The 15,267-nt window shown below is 41.8% G+C and overlaps 1 protein-coding gene and 1 long non-coding RNA gene across 3 annotated transcripts in view; one reads left to right on the top strand and one right to left on the bottom strand.

Annotated features, from left to right (window-relative positions):
• The window catches only part of LOC137134658 (uncharacterized), a 48,819-nt gene that overhangs the window by 10,236 nt on the left and 23,316 nt on the right, over window positions 1–15,267 (top strand). The window lies entirely within an intron of this gene.
• Window positions 3,959–13,896, bottom strand: pitx2 (paired-like homeodomain 2). Of its 2 annotated transcripts, XM_067519333.1 has the most exons (4): window positions 13,498–13,896; window positions 11,033–11,102; window positions 6,506–6,705; window positions 3,959–5,618 (listed from the first exon to the last, which is right to left on the bottom strand). In XM_067519333.1, the coding sequence occupies exons 2-4, from the start codon at window positions 11,076–11,078 to the stop codon at window positions 5,061–5,063; spliced, it is 804 nt and encodes a 267-aa protein (XP_067375434.1). In that variant the 5' UTR covers window positions 11,079–11,102; window positions 13,498–13,896; the 3' UTR covers window positions 3,959–5,060. The 2 variants fall into 2 exon arrangements, with proteins under 2 accessions (XP_067375434.1, XP_067375433.1); XM_067519332.1 differs by lacking the exons at window positions 11,033–11,102; window positions 13,498–13,896 and adding an exon at window positions 7,136–7,667.

Here is a 15,267-nt window from a genome sequence, read left to right as displayed (position 1 = left end):
GCATTTTTATCCGGGAGTGAATATGCAAGCTCTTCATTTGCAATACTGTCGAATGTACACAAAGACAAATCTGAGCGCTCTAGGAGCAACTTTTGTTTTAGTTAGCTTTTCATTATATAGCAAAATATGATAAGCAATATCATCACCATTTATAATTCAAAGTTTAAAGTTTCTAAATTTTCTATTTCCACTCCAAGGTTTCTAAGTGAGCGCCTGACTTAAATGCTACCGCACAGGTTCTTAAAGATTTCTAACCGATACGAGGTACCGCTTCTTCTCTCACATTCCCGAGTCTTTCCTGATGGATCATTTTTCTCCCCACCATTCCATGCTCCATGAGAGCCGTGCTACTGATCTTTTCAGGATGCTTAATGTGTAAAAATTGATTGGGAGAGTCAACATCTCGGATGTGTCTTTTTGTTTTTATCTTTCTTTAATAGAACTTCAGAGAGCAGAAAGTCTGTGTGTGTGTGTGTGTGTCTCATGAAATTCGCCCTTGTTATCTACTTTCACACGCTCTGGCCAGCCGACTGGCCTTAAACGGCACCAAACCCCCACTGAGAAAGGGGCCAATACACAACTTACACATAGTAGACACACATTCAGGATGCGCATATGTAATTACATGCCAAAATAACATGTAGAAGAGACCAGCAATGAGCAAACATCATGCCTTTGTTCACTATGCTCAGTGGATGTAGCCACATGAATACCGGCAAGCCAGTTTGCACACATCAAATCAAAGTCTGAAGCACAGACACGGATGTATTTTTCATTTCCAAGTGTCCAAACTGCTGTAGATGCTGTTGCAGTAACTCAAAAACAAATTCTACAATTGATCTTACACAGTTGTGTTGGAAACAAACAACAAGGAAAAAAGAAGTTGCTGTGGGGTTTATAGTCCTGCTGCCATAGATGGTCGTGCGTCTCATTGTGAGCAACTTCTTCTTGGGCCTTAGGTGAGGGTGAGAATGTGTGAGGTCACACATGTGACCTGAAGCTGAAGCTCTTGGGCCACCATTGGTCCAGCCCCACCTCCCACAAAAACCCTTAAGTGCCCACCTCCCCCAGATACACAGCAGTCCTCTCTGCTTCTTGACCACTGCACTTATGGACAAAACGAAGAGGCGAGTTGTGTGTTTGTATGTAGCTGTCTTGTGTGTAGCCATTGTCCCAGAATTCTTAGGAAACACACGGACGTTTTAACCCTGAAATAATAAAATAACATTTTGCATGTGTGAAAGTATGTGAAGATGCCAGGATGGTGTTTGTCTAAATATTGTAGTTTTGTTTTGTGCTATTTTCTTGTAAAAGAAAAATGGGAAACTAAAAACTATCTATCTTTTCTAAATGTCTGGTGTAATTTGGGTTTAACAACCAAAACATGTTTTTGATGTTTAAAAGCTCTCACTCACACTCAGTCCTATTGTTCTAATTTGGCCTCACCACATGAACCACTGATCAAATCCTGCATGTTCTGACAAATTCTGTGTTCATTACCTAAACTAATAACCCCATCAGCTCCCAAACTTCCTGCTACATCTACTCAAAAAAAGACACAACCACATATTCAAAAAAACAGCTTGTTTGTGGTTTAGAAGAAAGAGGTAACAGTTTGATTTGTTTTACAAATGCCTCCATATTAAAAAAAGAAATATCACATCTAAAATGTGTATTTGAAGCTGTAACAGTGAATGTAATTAATGCAACACTCCTACACTAATTTTTTGAAATGAAAATTCAATCAATGTTATCCTATACCAGAGATCTTGTGTAAATACTAATGTTGCAGGGAAAAAAATGCAATAGTTGAAATCCAGGCCTCATCAGAATATAATTAGAAAACATGCTCCCTGATATATGGCATGCAGAGTATTACCAAACCATCTCAGGTCTCTTCTAAACCCGTCGCTACATGAATATTGAGAGCTTGTTAATTATTTAGATTGGAGGTGTAACGATTCGTGTTTGGATATTTGCTCTTGCTCGCTTTTTATTTGAATTCCCAGTGGAGAGGAGGTGAAAGCTGTGCCGGCTCGGCGCCTTTCCGCACATTTGGATTTTATTTTAATCACGCTGGCGGAACAAATCCTGCATCAAGATGTACTAGTGCGCTTTAGATGTCCGAAAAAATGAGGCAGGATGCATTTTTAAAAAATGTGTTATAAAAGAAGATTGAGAATTACATCTTTGTTGGAACATGAACTACATGCTTATTAAATTAGTAGCCTGTGTGCACTTCTCATATTTTATTGCTTTTCACTGGGAAGCATTAAGTTTTTCTACTTTAAAATGACTTTGGCTTGACGCATAAATGACTCCGCAGCATCGGCATTTAGAATATTAATTTCAGATAAAAGCGTGAGCAGAATATAGGCAACCGTGGTGCAAGCAAAAGCCCGTTTAGTGGTTTTTCTCTGTTAAATGTCCGCGCGTAAATGCACGTGCAACCACAGCAGCAAAAAGGCAGATGTTGTTTTTTTCATTTAAAATGTAATAAGTACTCACCTCGAGCAGAGTGGAAAGGAGAGCAAAGGCACAAGGTCTGCAGTCCTTATCAGCCTAATGAACATTTCCAACTGTAGCCTCGTCTCCTCAGCTCATCCTCTGCTCTCATGTTGATTGTGCGGATGTGTATTGAAGCCGCAGACTTGCGTATTCGCCTCTGCAGCAGCTGAAGCTTATCCCCCTGTCAGCTGATTATTGCCCCGACGCTATCAAAACGGTGACACTTGTGCAACAAGCCGCAGCTTTTAGAGGAAAATCTAATTCTGGAGGGTGAGGAGTTCAGGCCGCTGGCTGCGCACTGCAGCTCGGAAAATCACTTGAATTCATGGATGTTAAAATAGAAGAAGCTTCTCTTGTGTTTGTTATTTAACAGTGCTTTTTTTTTTTTTGGTGTTGTTGCAAAAGCAACATTTGGAATAGCTGTGATTTATTTCTCTTCATAATAATCCCCCCTTGAGAGATGACCTAGGGTCTCCTCCAACGTGACATCAGATCCTAAATCAGCTTTGCTAAGTGGACACATTTGACATTTCTTTTTAACGGCACATCATGGCTCATTTTAATTATGACTATTATGACTATGGTGCTATAATAACCGTTTAGTTTAGAGAGGCCGCACGTTTACACTCCCAAACAACTCACTTGATGGACCTAATGAAGCTGAAAAGTCCGCGTATAGCTCAGCCTCCAAACCCACACACGGACCATTTATCTGGCTCCTTCTGCAGGGAGTGCACAGTCTTTCCTCGCCGGTGTCTCTGCTCTTCCTGCAGCCACGGAGCTGCATTCGTCCCCCGCCTCCACCGGTTCAGCGTCGGCCCACATACCTCTCTGCGTGTGCTTGTTTGCTCAAGCTTATGAATCACAGTTTCCCTAGACCGTTGCTTTGTTTTGCTTTGCGGCTTTTTTGCGCGATGTGAAGCGTGACTTAAAAGTTACAAAAGAAAACTACAATGCAAAGGCAAACAAGACGCATGTGGAAACCAGGAAGATCGTTTAGGTTTATGGAAAAAAAAGCAGATTAATTGTTATAATTTGGATATTTGGAATTTTGGAAAATCTCTATTAAAGAATTACTTTTATGTATTTAAAGCAGGAGCTTTCTCACAGCCCACAGATTTTCTCCTCTGAGTTCAAACAGCGAGAAAAAACAAACCATAATGGATTGTTGTCATTGTCGTGTGGTCCAACTCCTGTTTGTTGATTCCAGTGTTATTTCAAGCACCAGTGACCAGCCGAGGCCCTTGGCTCAGCAGGCAGACATGTATTCAGCAGTTAATCTGACGGAGCATCTCGCCTCTATGTGTATTGGAGCGGCCCATTGTTTTCCTCTATAGATTAGACGCACAAGTACCTCACACAATCGAAAGGCTATAGACAGACTGTCATTGCTTTCCACTCCACTAACAGACTAGTAACACAAAGATTCAATAAAGGTCCCTCAGTAGAATGTTTTTGGACAATATATTTACTTCCATTAAATAAAACACAATAGTTTTGTTGTTTTTTTTGGATGTTGGAAAAAAAAAACATAATTCCGTACCAAATAGTATACACAGAGCAAAAACCAAATAATTTGTCGCAGGAACATTTTGATGACTTTTTTTTAAAATCCAGAATTGCTATTCTAAATCGATATTCACACAGACATTAATAATAAATTTATAATATGTTAGAAACACACAACTGGTGTGTTTTAGTATGTACATTCCCTTTTTGTTTGCAAGCAAAACATGATTCCTTTTTAGGTTTGTTTTTTTTTTCTTTTTTTTTTTTTCTTCTTTTCCACATGCGTTGATAAATTTGAACCTGGAGAGAACTGTAGGGTTATAGCACATTCGCCTCGACAAACAGGAGATGATAATTCAAATATATATACAACCTTTTCAGTCAACAGTTAACGTCCAAAAATCCACCAGGAAAAACTCCAGTTAGGAGCTTTGAAAAATGACCCAGGCCCGTGTCTTTCACTCTGTCGCAGTAGCAGGCCCGGAATCATCGAAGGGGAAGAAACCTAAAAACTTTCCGTGTCAGTTTCACTCCAACCTGGAGTCGAGCTTGTTTCAGTGGTTCAGTCTTCTAGTGCCCTTTTTGAAAGATGTAAAAGTACTTGTAGTAGTCCCTTGTTCCTGTGGCCGGCTGTTTGTCATTAACCACACACTGCAAAATTCAAAATCACCATAACAAGCCATTTGGTGTAATCGCCCTCATAAACGCACTTTTAATAAAAAAAAAAAAAAACGGGAGAAAAATTTTAAAATAAATGTATGAACAGAGTGCCATGGGATGAACCCATGTGTTTATTAATGTGCGTGTGTGTGTGTGTGTGTGTGTGTGTGTGTGTGTGGACTGAGCATGTGGCAGTATATTGAGGGTAAAGTCAGAATTTATAGAAAGCGCAATCCAATGGCAAGAAAATGCCGACAATTTCATGAAACGAAAAAGTAAAAATTTCTCACCGCCACATTTCCTCACTTTCTTTAGAGAAAACTAACAATTAAAGCCTCTAATGACTTGCTATGATGGTTGAGTTTTTGCAGTGCAGGTAGGTATTAGACTGGTCTGTCCACGGCATATTGGCAAGCGCTCAGATTAGTCGCCGGATTCTGCACACTGGCGTATCCAAAACTCGAGTGCTGCTTGGCTTTCAGTCTCAGGCTGGCCAGACTGGAGTTACAAGTGTCCCTGTACACATAAGGAGGGGTCGGAGGCGCGTAGGGACACGCAGGCGTGGGCACCCCCGAGTTGAGAGACGGATTACTGAGGTTGTTCAAGTTGTTGAGGCTGTTGAGGCTGGAGCCCGGCACGCCGGTGACCGCAGATGGCACCATGCTGGAAGTCATGGAAGATATAGAGTTGGGCGGGGAGAACATGGTCTGCGAGGACAAGGGGTTGACATTCATGGAGTTGAAGAAGGGGAAGCTTTTTGTGGATAAGGACGCCGACGTGAGGCCCTTGGCGGCCCAGTTGTTGTACGTGTAGCTCGGGTACATGTCGTCGTAGGGCTGCATGAGTCCATTGAACTGCGGGCCGAAGCCGTTTTTGCAAAGCTCGGCTTGTTGGTTTCTTTCCCGTTTCCTCCACTTGGCTCGTCGGTTCTTGAACCAAACCTACAGTAAAGCAAATTACAGAGTGTTAGAGATTATATTTGAAGGATCATTTAATCCTGCATTGCCTCTATCTTGGAAGGATTGTGTTGGGCTGCGTTCTGCATTTTAATTTCAGACAAATCCTTCACAATTTTGTGCAACTGACTAAATTTTAATATAAAATTAATTCGTGTTACGTAACAATTCGACGCGTTTAAATCCACGGAGGTTTAATTGGGCTCCAGTGCCGACAACTGCGCCCTGATTCAGCCTTTATCTGCGCAGAATACACACACCGGGCTGTCACTGCACCATCTTAAAGTGGAGAGGACGTGTATTGCTCAGCAGGCTTCCACAAACACGCTGACCCTCATCACACAACACCTGGGCGACAATCGCAATATACACCTCTTTCACACGTACAGGCGACCACGAGTTAGTATCTGTCACCAAGTAATGTCAAAAGCCAAAACTGTTAATTATGTGTAGTTACACTTGACAGACAAACAAAAAAAAAGTGTGTTTTTTTTTTCTTCTATTTTACCACAAAAACAATTGTAAAGATGAATTCGTGCACAGAATCTCAAATTACTTTGTGCTAACACTGATTATTTTGCATTGAGTTCAGAGGGTTGTAATTATATTTAATCTAATAGATAAACACACACAGTCTAATTAAATTGAGATTGAGCCAGTAGTTTATTTAAACAAGACTCAGATTGTTTGTTTTCTAACTAAAAACTGTGTCCTGTTTTATATCTATGGACATTTCAGCCCTGCGTACAGTTGGGTGTCCGTGCGTAATAATTTAAAGGTATACCAAATTTATAGGTTAACTGTACAACGGGCACAAATTACCCCAAATTATACACATGGAGTGTTTTGGTTACACCCTGGGGAATACTTACCCTGACCCGGGCCTCTGTGAGATTGGTCCACACTGCTATCTCCTCCCTTGTGCTCATGTCCGGATAGCGATTCCGCTGGAAAGTGGCCTCTAGTTCCTGCAGCTGCTGGCTGGTGAAATGAGTCCTCTGCCGCCGCTGCCTCTTCTTTTTTGAAGGATCGTCCGACGAGTCGTCGTTTTTATTTTGTATCTTCTCTTTTTCTGTTAAGAGAGGGAAAACCAGTTACATTAGTCAAGGTCAGTGTATCAAGGCCTTTGTGCTGCACTGAGGGAAGGAAAATCCCTGAATGCATCGAAATATTAAGGGAGGCAGTTACTTGTTTCATGTTTTAGTCTGCACTTTTCCTTAAAAAGGAAAAAGGTAAAATTGTCTTTTTTGAGAATGTAAGTTAACGGCCAACTTGTTTGTTTGAGAGAAGACGACCTCTCCTGTAGTTTCAGTAACACTTCACAAAAACAACAACACGCACTGGAAAGTGTCAAAACTAATTATCTGCATGTATAATGGCTGTAATCGGCTGTTTGCATGCATATAAAACCCCTCTGATTGGAGCCAGAGCCTTCTGTTTGATGTCAAGATGACATTTGCGGCGCCTAGTTGAGCACATCTGTCCCCACGGGCGGTTCTTACCGACAGACTCCGGACTGGACGTGTCTGACACCGTGTGCACCTCTAACCGGTGCTTGGAGTCCACAGTCCGCTGCAGCGGCTGCAAACTAGAGGCCATCGCCAGAGTCGTGTGGTGTGTGGAGGCAAGTTTATTCCCTGTGAGGTGGTGGTGATCTATGTTTGATGGATCCCTCATAGAGTTCATGGGTAGAAGATCGCACAACTGGCTGTCAAACGCAGATTAAGTCCCCTTTAGCACAGAAAGGTTAAACGGAAAGTCCGACCGCGGAATGTGTTCAGCTCTCCACAAAACGCACAGCCGCGCGGTTCCTCTTGCGTTTGATACGAACCCCTCTTCATGTACAAACTGAAAAATACTTCAAAATAGGCCATTGGGTGTTGCCATAGCATCGGTGATAAACAGCGGCTACCTCGACTGACTATCAGAGTGACAAGGACAGGTAGGCGATATTAGATCCAGAGGCACACACACACCACACCGCTCTCTGTTCATTTCAGCTGTTGCCTGCGCACTGCCTATCCAACTGCGCCTCTCTCCAGTCCTCCACGTCACCATGTTGCGCCCGCCCATATTCTCTCTGACAGGCACATCCATGTGGATGTGACGGTGCGCCCAACCAACCGGAGATTGCAAAAACGAGATATGTCTGCCAATGTGTTTATGCCGGGGCCGGCGCTTATTTTTCTCTTCCAAATAAAAGCATGTAAAGAGAGATGGGACGCACCGGTGTGCCCGCGGCGCTCCGAGGTGCCGTTGCGCAGCAGCCCAGGACCAAATAAAAATGAAAATAACAAGTTTGGCCTCAGTTTATGAGATGGGTCCAGTGGCCCACTAAAATGATGCAGTTCTATTGATACCCAAGATGAGCCGTGCGCTCGCCAGCTCCGTCACTGCAGTTTACTCAGGGACTCAATGTGGATAAAGTGAGTCACTCAGAGGATTGTATTGAAAGCACAAAGACACAAAATGCACATTATATATCAAACACAACAACCGACTGCAGTACAATGATCCCGCGTACGAACACGCGGTTAACGAGGGGACTTGTCAACTAAAGTTTACTATCAGTATTTTAAACAAAAGCACATGCCACCGGTGCAGCGCACACACGTGTGTTTTTAATTGTGAATGCAGAATTATAGGGTGATTACTTGGAGTGAACGTACAAAGCAAGTCTACAACCGCCAGCACATACACGTTCAATCCCCCGAAATTCTGGTGTCCGGACCTTGTCCCACCTTGTTATTCAGGGAGAGTCTCAGCACATTATTCAGTCCATACAGGTGACCAAATGCAGTGAATTGTTACTCATCCGTGCAGCCATTATATACACGCAAAGTATTGTCAGTCATTTTAGTTGTCAAATGAGGCGGTGGTCTTGACCTCCCCAGAGAAAATGTTCAAATATCCATTAAATCAACCTCACAACAGCCACGGTTAACTAAGCAGCCCCAGTTTGTTTAGGACAGATTGCTTCATACGGGCACTTAACTGGAAATCTCTCCCTCGCTCTCTATCGTTTCGACCCACCGGTCCTTCTCAGAAGTCTCCTTTTGGCAGGGTTTCTGATGGAGGACTTTTAATGAGATTGAACTGATTGTGCCAAAATATTCGACCGCCCCCACCTGTAATCCCAACAGACTGTGACGCAAAAGCAACATGTCTAATCAAACAAATGCCTCCTAAGTTTTCAAGGTGGGAGGCATGTAGAAGTGTCAGCTGGAAAACTGGACTGAAGGGAGGAAACAATATTCACAACAAATTAGCGCCGTAAAAAGCAGAACAGGTGAAGAAGGATGATTTTGCGGGATTTATTTTTTTTGCCCATTTCTCTGCTGTAGCACAGCTGTATCATCATTGTCATCACCATCATCATCACCGTCGTCCTTATAATCAACGCACTTCCCCTCTCCACGTGGCCAGGCGGACGCCCGTTCAGCCAGCACATTTGGATTTGGCGCAGTTAAGAAGTTACTGGGCTAATCCCGTGAAAGCCCCTGATATATAAATACCAGCAGACCATAGACTGTATGACAAACACACATACACATACACATACACACACACAGGGAGGGAAAATACTTTATGAAAAGTGGAGGAGCCAATCGAATCTCATACAGAGCAAGGAAACCTTGTTTGGGTGAGTAATTCATTTAGGATGAGGCGCGTTTGTAAATTACAGTGGTTAAATCATTATTCTCAAACCTTCACGAAAGTGCAGTTAAAACAGAGAAATATATATTTGTCAGTCAGTAATTATAAGAATAATTAATAATAAATGTAATTAGACTTTTTCATTAAAATGACCAATAAGATTAATATTTGTCTGCAGTGTTTTGTGCCACGCAGCGAACAGTCAGTTGCTCCTTTTTTTTCCATACTAAACTTGAAGTGGATTATCGGTTTCCTCTTCATTTCTACCTTCTGAATGCTTTATCTCTCTCCTGCGGATTACTGCACGCAATAGGCCTCCGCCATAGAGGGCCATTAATTAGCAATTCAGTCAATACAGAGGGAGACGAAAAGGCTTTTTACATGGGATTAAGGCGACATCACATTCCCCTATTAGTATATTCCTGCTCACGAATGGGCTTTCATTATACATTTTGTTTTCCCCGGAGTCAACTCAACAAGCGCCGCATATATTACAGCAAAACACTCGGTGCGTCTATATTCGCAGGCATCATTTTTGACTCCCCCATGTTATTGTTTTTCTTATTATTTATAATTAATGAGCGATCACAGTTTGCAGCTATGGAAGCTATGGAGAGCCAGCGCACTGCCACTGCAGCCCCATCGATGTCAGCTAAATGAAACCGAATGAGAGTTATTGGTTATTCTTTTAGGAGCCTAACAAGACCTGATGTAATTTCCCCTCCGCATTGGAGAATAATTAATCCCAGACTGCCGTGAGGGATTCCAGCTTTTGTTTAGTCTTCTGTTATCGGCTTTTTCGAGGATATTAGTTTGAAAAGCACCATTTATGTGGATAGAAACTGGTTAAAGGATATCACTGACACGACCGCGTAAAAACTAGGTTGTTGGTGTATCGTGTAACTGTGCCAAAGGCCGTCAAAAGTGCAAAAGTGGGTATATTTATCTATATTTTAATTGCATCATATAACAGCGCTGCAGAGCTGTCATCCTTATCAAGTTACCCGCTCCTCAAGCAGCACCGAAGCTGCAGAGCCACCTCAGTCCAGCAGGTGTCCCCCCAAGACAGAGAATAACCTGGATCCACCCACCGCGGCTCCATTGACTAGCAAGAGGATCATTAATTTGTGACTATACCAAAGAGTTTTGATCAATTTAGTAAATATCCACGTAAAGAACTTTTATATATAAAAAAACCAAACACACTTCCGTACTTGTTGAAAATTGTGAAAACAGCAATGGGAGGAAGGGATCATTCGGTGAGAACAGAAGCCATGGTTTTCTTTTTAGTTCTTAATAGAAATTGTTTAATTGGAGATGTTTGACTCGTTTAAAAAATAAAATCACAAAGTAATAAATGTGAAATAATTAGCTTACTACCACAATACCAGAAAAGATATTTACACCATTTTTATTTGTAGAATATATTCATAATCAGATTTCAAGATATTTTAAACTGTAGTATTGAAGACATGACAGAGGATGTCAACGAGTCCGATTTTTAGGTGTCGGGTTTTTCTATCTTTAGGCCACGTCAGTTTTGGTGAAATAAAAATGGAATATTCACCGTCAATAATAAACGCCATGTTGAAAGGCAACGCGCATAAAATTCATGTTTATAGTCTGGGTTACAAGAGGTGCGTCCACATATCGGTAATCATGTCTGCAGACAACAATTCTACAACCATTCTGGTCTCGTATTTCTGCTGCATCATCTCGATCCACATTGATCAGATACTCACCTATTTGCGCGCAGGTGGTGGCCAGTTTGCGACAGTGCGAGTCCATTTCGGCAATTTGAGGAAACTGCTTCTGTGAATACACAAAACAGAGCCACAATTAGCCTCCAATAATTTTAAATAACCTGCAGTTGTGTATGTGCACTCAGTCATCTTGGAGTTAAATGAATATCTGAAAGAATAGTGGTGTGCGTAAAGGTTTAGACTAGATTGCAGCAGAAAGGCTAAATTTAACAGTCTATACACTGTTGCTGAAACAACGTTGATGTGTAAGTAAATGCACAAAATGCGTAAAACAAAGCGGTGATGTCAGTGAGATACACTGGTTGCAAAAAAAATAAAATACATTTTATTGAGAAAATCTGGTCTGGAAATTAAAAAATTTCCTTGTAACAAGGATTAAATCTTTACAAAGTGAATTCCACTTGTGTCAGGAAACAACTGCCCAACACCGAGCTGGGACAGAAGATTCGATCTGAATTTCAAGAAAAGATCACTTGAGTAAAGGAATGGAAAGTAGATTGTTTGCTCTGGTTTAAAAAAAAACAAACTATCATCTGAATAATAAAATACAGTTTTACTCGTTTTAAGTGAAAATCGTGATGAGTTGCCGCTCGGCCTGTATTTCTTATTTCCTGTGTGAAATATATTTTTGTACAGTCTGGTTCACTGTATAAAAGCCGTCATGTTTTGCATGAGCCGGCTCTTGTGTTTTGGTGCAGGCTGCAGCAGTTGGAAGTGCAGTGATTCCGTAGTAAAATCACCGGATTAGAGTCTGATTGAGATGTCTGTCGGTGGGATATTACAAAATTCATTATCGCAGCCCTCATACTACCTCGATATGAAGTTACACAGATGGGGTTTTATTAGCCCAGGCTCACACTGTTTGCTTATGATAATTCAAGTCGGGGGGAATTTGCATGCAGTCATGCTGTTAACCATTTTCCTCAGTTCCTCTCTTCACCTGCTCTACATCATATGTGAGTTTTTTTTTCTCTCTCTCTCTCTATTTAATTCAAAAGATGCAGATATTGGAGGTTAAGTTTTACACGGTGTGTACCTGCACAGCCTTTCTCCTCATCGCTCCTCTATATCACCCCTGCAACAATGAAATAGTGGGGGTCAGGCTGTAGGGTGTAAGGTTATTGCATGCGGCTCCGTGTTATCTAATCAGCGAGATTTAATGAGGGGTGCCTCTAATATTTCAGCCTGCCTGGCTGCTCCGCGACCTCTGGAATCACATCCGACCTTATTTATGCATTTTACTGTATTTTATCTTGGCAGCACAATTTCAGCACGGAAGGATTCGTTTTTTTTTTTTTTTTTTTTTTTTTTTTTGTAGATTAAAAACGAGGGTTGGCTTTATTTATAATAACAGACAAACATAAAATAACAAGGCCCAAGAAAAAGTAAATAAATGTATTTAATTTAAAGATAAATAGGTGTTGAAAATGATGTTCAAGCAAAATAAAATCGAATAATGGGCCTAAATGTTTACATAATAATAATAATAATAATAATAATAATAAAATATTATTATTTTCTCTTCATATTGTAAAAGTGGAGTTTTAGTTACACACCCAGAAGGATTTTAACATGTAACTGCATTAGTAGGCCCTATTACTTTTAATATTCCCTCATCCATTCATTGTCACTCCACAGACACTCTGCACTCTGAGCACCAGCAGTTGATATGAATGAGTGACTCACGTGGCACCGGGCCCAGTGCCGACAGAAAGCTGGCATTGCCTCACACTGGCTTCACTTGTGAAATTAACACAGCAGAGCATGAGACTGCTGCCTTTACCGGGAGATGAATCGACTAACCTCCACCGTATGGTCCTGTATTAATTAAAGGCGTGAGACCGTAAACGTCGCCTCTTTGCCCCCCTCCCCTTCCAAATTTCCCCCCTAAGTTTGCAAAAAGATGCATAAGGGTAACTCATATCTCCTCTTACTCACTGTTAACAGAATTATAAGGCCGTTTTCTCTGCGTAAGTTTATGGGCGTTTGTGAGCTTTCTGCGTCAGGTTTGCAATTTATTTTAGGAATTATATCAGAAGTAATTGCATCTTACGGGCTCATAGCAGCAAACTGACTTTAAACTGATCCCAAATGCAAAAGTTTTTCATTTATTGACGGATTTTTGTTCCCTCATTAATAATCTTCTCAGCACCAGCTTAAGGGCAGTATACAGTCTGCGTTGCCCCCCTTTCTTTTGACTTCCCCGCACTCCGTCAGCGCTAACGATACATCATTATCATCCGCCGACCTGTGAGACGAACCCTGCCCTCCTGCCACTTCGTGCTCCTCCGTGTTACAGCCGCGGCTTTGAAATTCACTTCAGAAACGCGCCGAACAGTCGAAAACCGGAGGTGGAACAAATTCCTTCACTTGTATTAACTCACATCTCAGTCTTTTTTTTTCTTTTTTTTAATAAAGAGTCTCTACTCGCCAACTGCACTTACCAGTTGTAGACACCGCTGGGGCTTGAGTTTTATATTTTATTTTTCCCAGCCGTCAGCGTTTTGTTGTAAAGTGAAGAGATAAAATCCACCGCCAACCTCAGTCAGACACCAGTAGTTGTGTGTACAGCGAAAATAAAGTCAAGCTTCTACGTCCCGTAACGCTTATGTTTCTGTCCGGATATCTGAGCGTTGCATGAATGTGGCTCCCCCGCAATGTTATCCAAAAAAAGAGAGACGCGGCGCTACATTTAGGGTTGTTTCATTTATGCGCATAAATAACCATCTGTTTACGGTGCGAGGAGAAACGGCGAAGGAGGTGCTTTCATCCGAGGCTCCCCTTGGTTCGTCCTCTTCTGTCTTCCTCAACTTTTCCCCCCTTGAAAGACGCTCCAAGAGTGGCGCATTTTTTCCTCCTTCTTTTGAGCTCAGAGAGGGACCCCGCGTGCGCGCGCGTGCGTGCGTTTGTGTGCTTTTAAAGGGGTGTGTGTAGCGGAGGGTAAACGTATGCCTCTCAGCCCTCAACAACAATCAAACAAAACAAAAAAAAAATAAAAAAACTCAAAGTGGGATCTTTTTGGAAAAAAAAAAAAAAAAGACACGCATGTTAAAACAAAGAAATTGTGATATTCCTGGTCGCCCGCCCCGCCGCGTTTTACGGTTACGCGGCACAATTTGGAATGCGGTCATGCAAAAAATATATGATGGTTCAATTTGCCTAAACTCGATCTGTGATTTGGAACAAGCATCTTAAATGCTTATTATCTAAACTCGCCGCACTCAGAAGAAACAATTGTCAAACACACAGTTGCATGACTAAATGCACTAACTGGAAGGTAATTTCAATAAAATACATTTGAAGTCACCAATACTGATTCATATTCGAGTCTATTATGTAACCAGTAAAACCAGAGCGCAAATAATAGTCAGTTCAGCATGTTTGCCCATCACGCTCAGTGACCACCGGATGAATTTTTGAACATATTTGCGAAGCTGAATATTTTGGAGGCTAGAGGTGGATGGAAAACAAAAGTATTTAAATAGATGCATTTGGCTCCTGCGGGGCCAGACAGAGACCTATCGTGTTGCAGATTTATGTGCAGATGAAGTGAACAGCTGGCTCTGATGCAAATGGTCTTTATAGATCCGTTTCGTTAGATACAGACTGGTTTTGCATTCGCATCTTAAGTGAAGCGAGCAGACCGGACGTAGGCCTGTGTTCCTAATCCTCTTTTTACATTTTTAGTCATACTCCCATTAAACCAGTAATTAATGCGCACATCCACACGGGAATTTCTAGGCAAAAGGGGGGAGACTGAAGCAAGACGTGCCCATCATCCACGCCCCCAAAATTTGGTGAATCAGGGGCTGGTATCCCAAACACACGTGATTTAATAAATGCTTAATGCGGCCTTATGAATTGACTAATTATGAGAGTGACTCCAAATTGTGCTCAGACCTGATGTGTTGCGATAAAACTGAAGACATAGGAGATGTCCTGCTTTTTAGCCACAAATACATGCTATTCTCCTAAAAAGGCCCAAGAAGGCCACATTTTTATGAATTTCCACTCGCGTGCACATTGAGTGCCTTGAGTCAAATGCAAACCAATATAGGGAAAATAAATCTAATAAGCATATTTGCCAACATAGCTCGTTTATTGCTGCACAATTTGACCCCTGCACTTTAATATCAGGCGTTGCGCGCATAAAAGCACAAACATGTGCGCACATATAAAATGCAAGTAAATGACCCCAAAGCCCGTGCAGGAGC

This window comes from Channa argus, chromosome 10 (genome assembly GCF_033026475.1).
Source record: "Channa argus isolate prfri chromosome 10, Channa argus male v1.0, whole genome shotgun sequence".
NCBI classification, from domain to species: domain Eukaryota; kingdom Metazoa; phylum Chordata; class Actinopteri; order Anabantiformes; family Channidae; genus Channa; species Channa argus.
This window is presented reverse-complemented; position numbering and strand designations above follow the sequence as displayed.